General features: G+C 45.6%; 1 protein-coding gene across 1 annotated transcript in view; it reads right to left on the bottom strand.

Annotated features, from left to right (window-relative positions):
- The window catches only part of KIAA1755 (KIAA1755 ortholog), an 82,444-nt gene that overhangs the window by 16,684 nt on the left and 50,760 nt on the right, over positions 1 to 15,000 (bottom strand). The window contains 6 exon segments of the mRNA XM_087928686.1: positions 41 to 139; positions 2,753 to 2,869; positions 9,802 to 9,887; positions 10,760 to 10,776; positions 11,248 to 11,489; positions 14,234 to 14,356. Coding sequence (XP_087784812.1) covers positions 41 to 139; positions 2,753 to 2,869; positions 9,802 to 9,887; positions 10,760 to 10,776; positions 11,248 to 11,489; positions 14,234 to 14,356 — 684 coding nt within the window.

The following is a 15,000-nucleotide window of genomic DNA, read 5'->3' on the forward strand; positions in this document are numbered from 1 at the left end:
CAACCTCCAACCCCCCCAGGAAGACCCCCCACCTCCGTACCTGCAAGGTTTCCAGGCCCTCTTCCTTCTCCAGCTCCTGCGTGGTGGTCCGTAACAACTCGGAGGCCTTTTTGAGACCATCGACAAAATGATGCGCCTTCTAGAAGAAGAGACGGCCAAAGACTTTTTGTCACAATGGAGGTTGTGTCGAGGGTATTATTCATGAACAGAGCTTGGTTAACAAGGTCAGCCGATGAGAGCCGAGTTAGGGCTGAAACGTCAAGAGGCAATCCGGGCGTTGCTGATCTCTGTCCTGTGCTCAGCTCTAAAGTGAAAGAGAAACTGACTTGCTCGCTTGCCTGCTGAACGGATGCCTGTTCCTGAGCTCCTGGGTTGCTTGTTCTGCTCTGAACCTGTAACCCAGGGGTGTCCAACCTTGGCCACTTTAAGACTTGTGGACTTCAACTCCCAGAATTCCTCAGGAACTCTGGGAGTTGAAGTCCACAAGTCTTAAAGTGGCCAAGGTTGGACACCCTGCTGTAACCTGTCTGCTTCTGTTTGAGTTTGCTCCATGCTGTAAGAAATCTACAACTGGTATTGTAAAATTTACTTTATATGTTTATAAAGAAGCTAAATGAAGCCTCGGCCCTCTGTCTTTACTTTTCTGTCGCTGAATATACACTGCGACACTCTGAACAGGAAGGAAGGAAGGAAGGAAGGAAGGAAGGAAGGAAGGAAGGGAGGGAGGGAGGGAGGGAGGGAGGGAGGAAAGAAGGAAGGAAGGGGGAAGGAAGGAAGGAAGGAAGGAAGGAGGGAGGGAGGGGGGAGGAAGGAAGGAAGGAAGGAAGGAAGGAAGGGGGAAGGAAGGAAGGAGGGAGGGAGGGAGGGAGGGAGAGGAAGGAAGGAAGGAAGGAAGGAAGGAAGGAAGGGGGGAAGGAAGGAAGGAAGGAAGGAAGGAAGGAAGGAGGGAGGGAGGGAGGGAGGGAGGGAGGGAAGGAAGGAAGGAAGGAAGGAAGGAAGGAAGGAAGGAAGGAAGGATGAACAGGATGCAGGCCTATAGATCGGTTGGCTGGTGGCCAGGTGGCATCTGGACAAAGCGAGGAGTCGCTATGGAGGACAATCAGGATGATACAACTACGTGGTCCCGATTAAAGATGGGGAGATGACCGGAGGCCTCTGGGCCACAGACTCTCCTACACAGAGATGCCAATCTCCAAGCAACTCCTTGCATGTCTCCTCCGGACACAACGACTTGCATGCAGCTACACCTGATTTTTCCATCTGCTACAAGCTCTTCCTCACCCAAAGCCTTCAGGCAGAGCATTCTGCATTGGAGGTGGGTTTGGCCTGGTGGTTAAGGCAGTAGGCTAGGAAGTGGGACACGGTGAGTTCTAGTCCCGCCTTAGGCATGAAAACCAACTAGGTGACTTTGGGCCAATCATCTGGATAATGTGAGTTCTAGTCCCACCTTAGGCATGGAAGCCAACTGGATAACTGGGCCGATCACCAGGAGACGGCGAGTTCTAGTCCCACTTTAGTCATAAAAGCTGGGTGATTTGGGGAATCACCAGGAAAAGCCCACTGGGTGACTTTAGGCCCAATCACCAGGAGAGAGTGAGTTCTAGTCCTGCCTTAGACAGGCAGGACACTGGATGACTTCGGACCAGTCCCTTTCTCTCTGCCCAACCCACTTCACAAGGTTGTTTTTGTGGGGGAAAATAGAAGGACGAAAATATGTCGGATATGTTTACCCCCTTGAATTATTTGTAAAAATAATAAAGGCGGGATACAAAAACCAACAGAGAATTAAATTGTGTTTGAAGGCAAGGACGTCTGAGCCATGGGACAAGGTGGCTGTGGGGGAGGCCTGGAATTTCGAGGCTGAAAGCCACAAAAAGGACTACAATCTTTGAGATAAATCAAACAAGGCAATTGAACAGGAGGTGTCTTCAGGTCCCAAAAGCCAAGACGGTGAGAGGAAAACCCCACCTGATTTTAATCCATGTGGCACACCTTGAAAATGAGTACCTGTTCTGACCTAGACCTTCCCAAGATCATGAAGCCGATTCCTTATCCCGATAAAACCCCTTTTATTGAGGTTCAAGGGAATTCCTCTTCAGCAAAGTCCCGGCAAACAGTCCTCCATGAGATTTCACAACTACAGACCTTGATTGGGCTGGGAGAGTTGCCAGGTCGATAGCTTCCAAACGCCACGCTGTAGCAGCAATCAGGAACAGGTCTTCACCCTCATGAATTGAACTAATTGTCTCTTGCAAACCCCACTCCCCCTTTCGCTCCTCTTTATTCCCTATGGGAGGGGCCATTCACCATCCACCTGAGCCTTTACTCCCAAGTCGACCCTTGTTCCTTAGTTATTCCCTTCTCCTGGCAGCTCTGTGCATGAGCACAGTGGGAACAGGCTCCAGCTGTTCTTCTTCCCTACAGATCTCCGACTCCAAAGACAGCTGATAACTGTCGGACGGCCCCGGCTTCATCTCTGCCTCCGATGCAGAACCCTCATCAGAACCTCCCCCAGACTCCAGGACTGGCCCACGTTCCTCCCCAACCTCCTCACTGTCTGAGTTTGCGGCCGGTTCCACTGGCGGACCACAACAATATCAAGGTAGAATCTCAATCACACCGTGCCAGCTGCCATCTTGACTTTTTTTAGACTACCTCACATGGACGCTTCTTGGTGTCAAAACCCAAGGAGAAATGTTTGCCCCCGCTGAGACCCCTCCCCAAATGTAGAAAAGGCAGGAGAAGAGGATACCTGGAAGAACTGGACCCATTCCCTGTGGTTGTAGGGGAAGTGACCATCGAAGGCCTGGGTCAGCTGGCTATTGTCCACGTGGCGGGTCAAAGCTTTCGGAGAAGTCACGGTCTCCACCTGCAGGCAAGACATGGAGGGATGGTCAACCTCAGCTTGGAGAAACAGTTACACAGCTCAACCCACCTCGCAAATGTCAGCATTCCTGTTCTGACCCAAACCTGGTTCCAAGGAAACAAACACAAAATGGAGGTGACAGCAAAATCTTTTAATGATTCTTTACGAATTCTGTTCCTTCCCGGTTAAAAGGCTGTTTCAAAGTAAGAAATAAGACAGAGCCTTGCCAAGGTGGTGCAAGGCTGCCAAGAACAACAGATAAAGTTGCCAAGAAATATCTCAAATACAAAAGGTCTCCAAACACCAGCCAAGAGAGTCCAAGCTTCCACAAGGCTTGAGTGCAAAAACGTCGTTGCTTCCTGCAAAGAACTCCGGTTTCTCAGCTGGCTTTTATCTCTTAAGGGAGGGGCCATTACCTTGAAGCCTTACTCCTGAGTCGCCCGTGCTGCTGCAGCTGCTCTTCCTTTCGAGCAGCCCTGCGCACACACGCACTGAGCACAGGCTCCTCGGGGACTCTTCCTCACTGCTGCCAGCCTCCACAACCTCCTCAGCAGCACTCCACTCCCTGGTGGTCCTGGCCCCATCCCTCGCGTCCCACGCAGGCCCTCCTCCGAGTCCTCGCCCTCCGAGGCCTCAGCCATCCGCACCTGCTGCCGGCAAACCACAACAGTTCCAACTCACCAAACTCCCAAGCCATAAACTCCGAGACAGGCATTTCCTCAGAGTCCCATTTTGTAGAGTTGTCCTATTGGGACATTCTGGGAAAACCCGAATCGGAGAGTTCCGGGTCTTCCCTTCCCAAAAGAGAAATCAAAGATCCACATCCCCTGCACCCACCAGTCCATCCCATGGCCCCTCAAAACTACGGCCTCCACTGGAGACATCCCGCTCCAGTCACTCCCCACCCAGTGCAGGGCAACCTGTCCTTGACTCTGACTCTAAACCTTTGCAGCATTTATGATTTATTGAATTATTGAATTTTTATCCTTTGAACACTGTTTATACGTAACTCAAGGCGGCAGATATTTACCCAACGTTGTTCCCTCCTCTTCTTTTCCCCGTAACAACAACCCGGGTGTCAGCCTTGGAAGGCATTTTTTTACTTGGAAGCTTTGAGGCTGTCTAACCTAAGCAGGGGGTTGGACTAGAAGACCTCCAAGGTCCCTTCCAACTCTGTTATTCTATTCTCTTCTCTTCTATTCTTTATTCCATTATCTATGCTATGCTATGCTATTCTATTCCTGTATTTCTATTCTATTCTATTCTATTCTATTCTATTCTATTCTATTCTATTCTATTCTACTCTATTCTTTATTCCATTATCTATGCTATGCTATGCTATTCTATTCCTGTATTTCTATTCTATTCTATTCTATTCTATTCTATTCTATTCTATTCTATTCTATTCTATTCTATTCTTTATTCCATTATCTATACTATGCTGTGCTATTCTATTCCTGTATTTCTGTAGGATTCTATTCTATTCTATTCTATTCTATTCTATTCTATTCTATTCTATTCTATTTCTATTCCATTCTATTCCATTCTTTATTCCATTATCTATGCTATGCTATGCTATTCTATTCCTGTATTTCTATTCTATTCTATTCTATTCTATTCTATTCTATTCTATTCTATTCTATTCTATTCTATTCTACTCTATTCTACACTACTCTACTCTATTCCTATTATCTATTCTGTTCTATTCTATTCTATTCCTATTATTTATTATCTATTATCTATTCCATTCTATTTGAATGGTTGTAACCTGAGGTCTACCTGAAATTCCTCCCGCTCGCAGAACGGCTGGCACGGAGTCCAGACAACCCACTTTCCAAAGCAAAGCAGCTGCTTTCGGAACCCCTGAATTTCAGGCAAACTGATCCTTGGGGGACCCCTTCTAGCCCCACTTCTTCCGAACCAGGCTGGGAGGCGAGGGGTGGGCTTCTGACCCCCCGCTTTCCCACTTGTCATCCATCAGGCACCCCAGAAGGAGCTCCCCCATCTCAACCCATCCCGGGCGAGGGAATCTTTTAATCACGCCGGGCAGCTGCAGTTTATCAAAGCCATTAATATTTCACCTTGCCTTAATTAAAGCCAGCGGTGTTAATGAAGGAACCGACCCCTTTCAAGGCTGAATTATTATTTTAATCTCCGTGCGCCGGAGGTGAGTTGAAGTGGCTGACGCAGCCAGCAGGGGCCCGAAGTCTATTAAGGCTGCTCCAGACCGACAGGGGTTGGCCTGAATTAATGGCTGGGGAGAGAATGAGAAACAGGCAGCATCGGAACTCGGTCCCCACAGTTCCGCTTCCGAGGGAGAATAACAGAATAAATCCCATTTATTCTGCAAGAAAGAGTTTTCGTGCCAGCTTGTCCCACTCAGGGGGTAACGGTGTTTTTCAAGGATTCCTAATAATAGAATAACAGAAGCAGGAAAGGGACCTTGAAGGTCTTCTAGTCCAACCCCTTGCTCAAGCAGGACTCTCTCTAGTCCAGTGATCACCAACTGGTGGGCCGCAAAGAAAATTTTGGTGGGCCGCAGAGAAATCTCACTACCAGAGCACCCCTCAAAGCAATTAATCCAGGCTGCGCAGAAACACAAGGCTGCTAAATTGCTATTTTTCCGACCATCAGCTGTTCTGCTGTGCTGGGAGATTTAGATTAGCCAGGAAGCAGGAAATGGTTGGATTTCTTGCTTTCTAGCTAGTCTTTAGATCTTTGGCTCTGCTTTTAAGCACAGCCGAACCTCCCTTAGGACTGAAGTTTCTATTATTCTATTATTCAGTGCAGACTCACGGCAAGCAAATTTTATGGGACAGACTGAGCTAGCTGATGGCAGATAGATAGATCACTGAATGGTTCTGTGAGCAACTCAATTTGCCTGCCTGCCTTGTCTGATTTTGGGTAAAAGTTGCTCTTTTTTATAAAAAAATTCAATATTTATATCAATATTTATAATATTTACATACAAGCCGTGCCCAGCCAGACACATGACCACCAAGCCACACCCACAATAGGCCACACCCACAGAACTGGTTAGCGGTCCCTGGGATTTAAAATTATGACTTTGGTGGTCCTTGAGGTCCAAAAGGTTGGCGACCCCTGCTCTAGTCTGTACCATTTCAGACAAATGGCTTGTCCAGTCTCTTCTTCTTAGGGAACAAGTTTTTTAATAGTTTCAATTCCAGGGTACCTTATTTGTTGCTTTTGCTGTTTGACCTGGTCAACCAAAACTTTCTCTTCTTATCTTTCTCCTGCACATTCTTTTCTGGTCGAGTTCTTCTTTATGGTGGCCATTTCTGACCACCGCTGCAACCGCCTTCGGGAAAGGGAGTAATAGCCAGCTGGGGAGGAGAGATGCGGCTCTCCTCAACCCTGCAGGCAGTCTCCCACTTCTTCACCACCTCTACGGGGTGGCTTAACCCCGAAACTGGCCCGCTCGGGGTGCTCCAGCGGCGAGCACGGATCGAAACCTTGCAGAGATGAGGTTTCGGTCTGTCGCTGAAGAAGCTCAAACCAGAAGCCCAGCTTGTCCAGCCTCTTCTTAAAAGCCCCCAGTGATGGAGCATCCATAACTTCTGGTGGCAAGCCGTTCCACTGGTGAATTGTCCTCGCTGTTAGAAAGTTTCTCCTTAATTCCAGGTTGGCTCTCTCCTTGATTAGTTTCCATCCATTGTTTCTTGTCAGCTTTCTGATGTTTTTGGAAATAAATTGACCCCTTCTCCTTTGTGGCAGCCCCTCAAATATTGGAAGATGCTCTCCTGTCTCCCCTGGTCCTTCTCTTCCCCAGACTAGCCAGGCCCAGTTCCTGCAACCGTTCGTCGTATATGTGAGCCTCCAGTCCCCTCATCATCCTGGTTGCTCTTCTCTGCCCTCTTTCTAGAGCCTCAACATCCTTTTTATAATGTGGTGACCAGAACTGGATGCAGTACTCTTGGTGTGGCCTTACTAGGGCTTTATAGAGTGGTATTAGTACCTCCCTTGATCTCGATTGTATCCCTCTGTTAATGCAAGTTAAGATGTCCGATCTCTTCTTGAAAACGTCTGGAGGCAGGTTGTTCCGTCAATTAATTGTTCTCACTGTCAGGAAATTCATCCTTAATCCCAAGTTGCTTCTCTCCTTGATTGGTTTCGATCCGTTGCTTCTTATCCTGCCCTCAGCTGTTTTGGAGAATAGGTGGAGCCCCAATTCTTAAAATAAAATTAAAAAAAAAAAACCCTCCAGCACCCACAACTGACGTTGTTCTAGGGAATTCTGGGACTTGAATTCTAGACATCTTCAAGGGACCAAAGTTGAGAATCGTTGAGTTTATGCTGCTTACCTAGCGGATGCCCAAAAAATAAGGCACCAAATTCTACCTTTTCATGCGAAAGAGTAATCCATTTAATTATATTTGATTGGGAAGGGCTCCTTTGATCTCGATTGTATCCCTCTGTTAATGCAAGTTGAGATGTCCATTAAATTGATTCATTATACGTTAATGAAAATTGAATAAATAGAGAATGCAGCTTGACTCTTCAGCCTGTTGGTTAAAGGCAGGAGTGGGATTCTACAGGTTTGCACCTATTTGCTAGAACCGGTTGTTAACCTTCTAAGCAGTTCGGAGAACCGGTTGTTAGAAGAAGTTACAGGGCTAATCCTGTAAGGAAGGCAGGAAGGAAACATTCTGGTGTTGCTTACAGAAACTGCCTCTCCATTAACCCTTATTACATTCTTGGCAGGACTAGACTTCCTGTCTCAGGAATGTCTCTGGAGTTTTTTCCCCTCCTTTGCTGGTACTTTGCTTGTGTGGAGTCACTATTCAAAGTTACAATGGCACTGAAAAAAGTGATTTATGACCATTTTTCACACTTATGACTATTGCAGCATCCCCCACAGTCACGAGAGGCCAGGCGAGGAGATGCGTGCCTCGATGTGAGTGATGTTGAGTTGGCCACACCCAGCCAATAACATGACCACCAAGCCACGCCCACCAACTAAGCCACGCCCACAGAACCGGTTGTTAAAAAAATGAATCCCACCCCTGGTTAAAGGCCACCCCTGGTCCTGCCGTGGGGGGAGGGGGGGGCAAAGTTCAGCCTTAAACTAATAATTTGATGACCTGCAACCTGGTTAGAAATGAGCCTGTCACAGTTTTTGAAAAATGGCTTAATTGTTGCTTGTTCAGGTAGAACTTTACACTTCTCTGCCTCCATCCATCATTCTGGACAATTTGGTTTCCCATAACGGCTGCCGTCCTGGGAAATGTACGGCAGTCCTCGAGTTACAACCGTAACTCAGCCTGTCCAGGATGGTCATAAATCCCAACCACCGTAAAACAGGTTGGTCACATGACCGACACGTTTTTTCACAATGTGTTTTGCTGGCATTGTGAAGCGAACGCAGTGGTCATAAGCGTGCACTCTATAGTCGTTAAAGAGGACACCGCGGTCGTTAAGTAAAGCCGTTTTTCATTCTGTGCAGTTTGGCAAAAAAAACCCCAGGAGAACGTGATGGTTTTGGGCAAAAATCTCATAAAATGCCGTCATGGGACCACAGGCCGCTGAAAACGGCTGTAAAGGTGTTCTGTAAATTTGATAAAATTTAATGACTAGGTAACCTTTAACAAGCCCTGCGGAATGTGTGTTCGCATGACTGTGTGGGGTGGACCAACTTTCAGACCTTTGGGTGTAGGCAAGTCCCCCTTTTTCAGATAGGTCATAACTTCAAAAGGTTGCTTAGCCACCGGTTGTAAGTCACGGATCACTTAGGGCTGTGAGCCCTCCCCTGGCCACATGAGCCGTCGCCCCAGTTCCTCTCTGCCGGGGACGGTGCATGCATGCACCAGGAGAGGCACATGCGTGCGTGGGGCGGGGCACATCACAGTTTGTCAGAATACAGTTGGAAGGGACCTTGGAGGTCTTCTAGTCCAACCCACGGCACAAGCCTATGCCATTTCAGACAAATGGCTGTCCATTTTTTTTCCCTAAAAACCTCCGTTGTCTGAGTACCTACAACTTCTGGTGGAAAGTAGTTCCCCTGATTAATTGTTCTAACTGTCAGATAATTCCTGTTTCTCTCCTTGATTAGTTTCCATCCGCCGCTACCTGTCCTGCCTTTCAGGTGCTTTGGAGAATACCTTGACTCCCTTCCTCCCTTCAGATATTGGAACCCTGCTATCATGTCACTCCTAGTCCTTCTTTTCATCAAACCAGACGTACTCCATCTGCAAAAGTTCTTCTATATATTTCTGTCTCCAGATCCTTAATTGTATTAGTTGCTGTTTTCCTTGGCGCTTTTTCCAAAAGTCCCAACATCTATTTTTTTGTGTGTGGGGGGTGTGTGTGCCCAAAACTGGATGTAGTATTCCAGGTGTAGCCTTTCTAAAGCTTTATAAAGCGGTATTAATCAGTGGTGGGATTCAACCGGTGGTAACAACTGGTCTCGGTGAGCCCATTTTCAGCTTTAAAACTTACCTTCTATCGCAGGGTCTCCAACCTTGGACACTTTAAGACAGGACGGATTTCAACTCCCAGGATTCCTCAGCCAGCCACACAGCAACAGGAAGTCTAAAGCAGCGTTGCTGGCTGGGAATTCTGGGAGTTGGAAGTCCACCAGCCACCAGGTTGGAGAGCCCTCTTCTACTGTACAACAGCTGATTGGCGCAATCCGCTGAGCTGCAAAACACGGCAATACAGGACAGACTAGGGCAGGGGCAGGTGGACGGGGGCCAAATGATCACCTGAACAATCGGGTCGCCTGAACCGGTCTGAACCGGCCCGAATCCCAGCCGTGGCCTGGCACACTTAGAGGAAAATCCAGGTTAAGCCTCATAACACCCCCCACTTGCTCCCAGCCTATGGCCCTGCGGTTGTTTTGGGATGGAGGACATTTGGGCGGTACAACATCACAAGGAGACCCAGGTTCAGGCGGAGAGTGGATGGTCAGAGCTTACCTGTAAGCCGTGGAACTTCTCCACCTGAGAGCGGCCTCTTTCTCCGCCACCAGCAGGAGAACCTGGATGGCTCCAGGAAAAGTTTTCTGCAAGGAAGTGGAGACACCAGTGACTTCCCGTGGCTTCCTCTGCTTGCTGTGACTGTGTGTGTGTGTGTGTGTGTGTGTGCCTTTAGCACCTCCCGATCTGACGCTCTTCTCTTCTCCGCCCTCCTCAAATTAGAATAGAATAGAATGGCAGGTAAAATATAGAGAATAGAATAGAATTATGGAATGGAATGGAATGGATTAGAATAGATTAGAATAGAATAGAATAGAATAGAATAGAATAGAATAGAATAGAATAGAATGGAATGGAATGGAATGGAATGGAATGGAATGGAATGGAATGGAATGGAATGGAATGGAATGGAACAGAACAGAACAGAATAGAATAGAATAGAATATAGAATAGAATAGAATAGAATAGAAAATGAATAGAATAGAATATAAAATAGAATAGAATAGAATAGAAAATGAATAGAATAGAATAGAATAGAATGGAATAGAATGGAATGGAATGGAATGGAATGGAACGGAATAGAACAGAATAGAATTGAATTGAATAGAATAGAATATAGAATAGAATAGAATAGAATAGAAAATGAATAGAATAGAATATAAAATAGAATAGAATAGAATAGAATAGAAAATGAATAGAATAGAATAGAATAGAATAGAATAGAATAGAATAGAATAGAATAGAATAGGAATTCTTTTATTGGCCAAGTGTGATTGGACCCACAAGGAATTTGTGTTGGTGCAAATGCTCTCAGTGTACATGAAAAAGGAGACTTTGGTCAATAGTCCATCTTTCATTTAAATAGTGTGTTGTCTGGGTACAAATATCTTGTGCAATAATCTTCACAATTAGTACATATTCATTACTACTATATCATTACTCTATTCTTACTTCACACTGCTGCACTTAACGTATCTAATTACAATAGCAATTCTTAACGATTTAATTCTTATTCAAGTGTTTACTATTTTTTAAGCTGGTCTTCTTAGATTTTCTAATTTCGCTTTTCATTCTCCAGCCAATTGATAAAACAATTCCAAATGCCATCTAATATTCAATTTGTTCCTTGGGTTTAATTGCAAGGGTTAACCTGTTCATTTCTGCACACTCTTAATATTTTCCAGATTGAATAAATAAATTTTTTTGATCATTGGAGAATGTGATTGATGACACCCAGCCCTGAATGTGCTTCATTGGAGAATCTGATTTATGACACACCCAGCAGGGAGGGAGAGAGGAAACAGGGTGACAGGTGACTGTAAATTAAGTAGGCCAGTGTTGACTTCATTTAGGTTAATGCTGGACGTGTCGCTCCTAATAAATCCTTTGAATTCTTGTGAGGCTTGAACTCGAGGCTCATGATTTCTTTAGGGCCAGAACCCTGACACCATTCTTGACTGTTCTTCTACTCTATGAAGGCATTTTTCTGATCTCACCTGGTCACAGAATCTGTAGAGGTCCAGGAAAGTCTCCAACTCGGCCTCTTTCATCTCCATGTCCATATAGAACATGGTCAGCTTAGCTTGGAAAGCTCCCTTGGCTGCCTCAAAAGTGGCCATCTCAGGAAACTTGAACCCATGGATCTTGGCAGCTTCCTTGGATAAGGAGAGGCCCTGGTTGTAGTGAACCTGTGGGAGACAGAAGGCAACTTGTGGTTAGCCATCCACAACAAAGGTGATTAGGGGCTGGAGGCTTTGAGTCATTGCACAGTCCCAAGAGATCCAGGGCTGACCCTTCCTAAATTCTACAGAACTTTATCTGTTTCCTCCCAAGAGAAGGCAAGCACTCTGGGAATTCCTGTATTAGAGTCAGAATGCAATAAAGTAATTAATTTCATATGTGGATCTGGTTGCTTACACTTGACAAAGGACCACAAAATATGTTGTAAGCTTAGTAGATGTACACATGAAGAACAGTGGCAGGAATTGGGTATGTCTAATTTAATGAAGAGAAGGACCAGGGTGGCATGATAGCAGCCTTCCAATATTTGAGGGGCTGCCCCAGAGAAGAGGAGTCAAGCTAGTCTCCAAAGAGGGCAGGACAAGAAACAATGGATGGAAACTAATCAAGGAGAGAAGCTAGAGTCCTGCATCCAGTTTTGGTCACCGCACTATAAAAAGAGGTTGAGACTCTGGAAAGATTGCAGAGAAGAGCAATGAGGATGATTAGTGACCTGGAGGCTAAAATGTACGAAGAACAGTTGTAGGAACTGGGCATGGCTGGTCTAGTGAAGAGAAGGACCAGGGGAGACAGGAGAGCAGCCTTCCAGTATTTGAGGGCTGCCCCAGAGAGGAGGAGGAGGAAGGGGGTCAAGCTATTCTCCAAAGCACCTTTGAAGGCCAGACAAGGAATAATGGATGGAAACCGATCAAGGAGAGATTCAACCTGGAAATAAGGAGAAACTTTCTGACAGTGAGAACAATCAACCCATGGAACAGAAGTTGCCCTCAGAAGTTGTGGGAGCACCATCGCTTGAGACTTTCAAGAAGAGATTGGACTGCCATCGGTCAGAAATGGTACAGGGTCTCCTGCTTAGGCAGAGGGTTGGACTAGATGACCTACAAGGCCCTTTCCAACTCTTGTTAATTTATCTACATAAACAAAGGTATCCTGGTTGAGCTGGTAGTTGGTCTCGAAGACCCCCAAGCTCCCTTCCCATTCTGTTTTATTATACCCAGCGACCGAAAAGATCCGTGATCCACGAATGAAATGCCCACATCCAGAGGACTCCAGCAGATCCTGGCAGGGGAGGATTGATCCATGCTAGAGATGTTCCCAGAACTCATGGAGAAACAATGCTGAGCTATTGACCTTTGGTTGAATGTTCAACCAGACTCTCTCGAATTAAGAAGAATTAAGAAAATCTATTTATCTCTACCATCTATCTATCTATCTATCTATCTATCTATCTATCTATCTATCTATCTATCCATCCATCATCTATCTATCTATCTATCTATACATCCATCACCTATCTATCTATCTATACATCCATCCATCTATCCATCTATCTATCTATCCATCATCCATCCATCATCCATCCATCTATCTATCCATCCATCCATCATGCATCCATCTATCTATCTATCTATCTATCTATCTATCTATCTATCTATCTATCTATCTATCTATCTATCTATACATCCATCATCTATCTATCTATCTATCTATCTATCTATCTATCTATCTATCCATCCATCCATCATGCATCCATCCATTATTTATCTATCTATCTATCCATCCATCCATCCATCCATCCATTATCTATCTATCTATCTATCTATCTATCTATCTATCTATCTATCTATCTATCTATCTATCTATACATCATCTATCTATCTATCTATCTATCTATCTATCTATCTATCTATCTATCTATCTATCTATCTATCTATTTCTCAAATGTCTCACTTAGCAACAAAAATTCTGGGCTCCATTGCAATCATAAGTCGAGGACTACCTGTACAGAGGCTGAAAAATTGAAAAAAATCAAAGAGTTTCAGGCACGTTAGGCAGATTTGACTTGGAACGAATCTCCCTGTCAGACAGAATTTAGATCAGGGAAGGAAGAGAGTCGGTGCCTGGTTAATTCTGGGCAGGAGAACTGAAGCCCTGGAGGAAGAGATGAGAGACTTTGTAGAACAAGCCATTTCTTCAAAGCAGGGAGGAAAAAATATATATATATTCCCCAAATTAAAAAGTGACTTTTTTAGATTACACTATCAACGTTAACCAAAGAAAAGAGGGAAATTAAAGCCTTGGGCGAAATGCTTCGGAAGAAGAACTCGTTATGGAAATAAAAACGGAAACGAGAAAGTCCAGGTTAAAAAAAAAATGAAGCTTAGATCCAGGTCGTCCTTGACTTACAACAACAATGGGGACTGGAATTTCCTCGTAAATCAAGAGGGGCATCAACTCATAAAATATTTCTCTGGTCTTTTAGAGTGGCCAACAGAAAGGGGGGGCAACACGGCAGCTTGCAAACCGAAAGTGCATTCCATAAATGTTTTCAAAGATAGTTTCTAGGTGACTGAAGTTTTGGCCGTGCAAAATTCTAACCGGAGAGCACGATCGATGACTCTGGGCTATGGAGGTGTCCCATTGGAGAATATGAATTAGGATACACCCAGGGGGTGGAGGGAAAACCAGGGTCAAGGGTGACAGTGAATGATGTGCCTCAGAGTCGGCAACGCCCAGGCAGTGCCGGATATGTTAACTCCCAATAAATCCTTTCGAAGTTTTGGAAGTTTGTCTCGAGACTCGTGAATTAAATGGGGGTCACTGCCGGAATCCTGACAACTCACCTATGGAGGGTTGCAGTCCCACCAACGGAAACGTTAGAATATGCACGTTGGATTCCATCCTAGCTTACCGTGGCTTCTTTGAAAAAGTCCTTAAACCGCCTGTAGGACTCTTCCGTTTTCTCCAGGCTGCCTTCCGCCAATCCCATCGTGCTCAGCTTTGGTTCTCCTTCCTCATCAATCCACAAAGTGACCTGAAGGAAGAAGCAACAGAAGAAAGAGAGAGAGAGAGAGAGAGAGAGAGAGAGAGAGAGAGAGAGAGAGAGAGAGAGAGAGAAACAACCTCTTTCTCTGGACAAGGACTTGCTTTGAAATTGAGCCAAGCACACAACGGTTTTAGCCAGGTCACTCCACCTGATGCCCGTTTCTAGAGAACGCGAAGCCCAGTTGGGCCAGTCTTAAATTTCTTCTTGTCACTGGGGGCTTTGTTTGTCCTACCAAGAGGCCTGGAGACGCAAACAAACAAAGAACAGCTGCAGGAGTCGGGTTTGTCCCGTCTCAAGAAAAGAAGAACGAGGGGGTGACGTGACAGCTGAATTCTAGTATTTGAGGGGCTGCCCCAAAGAAGAAGAAGAGGGGGTCAAACTATTCTCCAAAGCACCAGAAGGCAGGACAAGAAACGATGGATGGAAACTCATCCAGGAGAGAAGCAACCTGGAATTAAGGAGGAATTTCCTAACAGGAAGGACAATTAACCAGTGGAACAGCCTGCCACCAGAAGTTGCAGGCTCTGCATCACTGGAGGTTTTTAAGAAGAAATTGGACAGTCACTTGTCGGAAATAGTATAGATTCTCCTGCTTGAGCAGGGGGCTGGACTAGAAGACCTCCAGGGTCCCT

Source organism: Pseudonaja textilis, chromosome 3, assembly GCF_049901715.1.
Source record: "Pseudonaja textilis isolate UNSWEBS1 chromosome 3, rPseTex1.2, whole genome shotgun sequence".
Classification (NCBI taxonomy): Eukaryota; Metazoa; Chordata; class Lepidosauria; order Squamata; family Elapidae; genus Pseudonaja; species Pseudonaja textilis.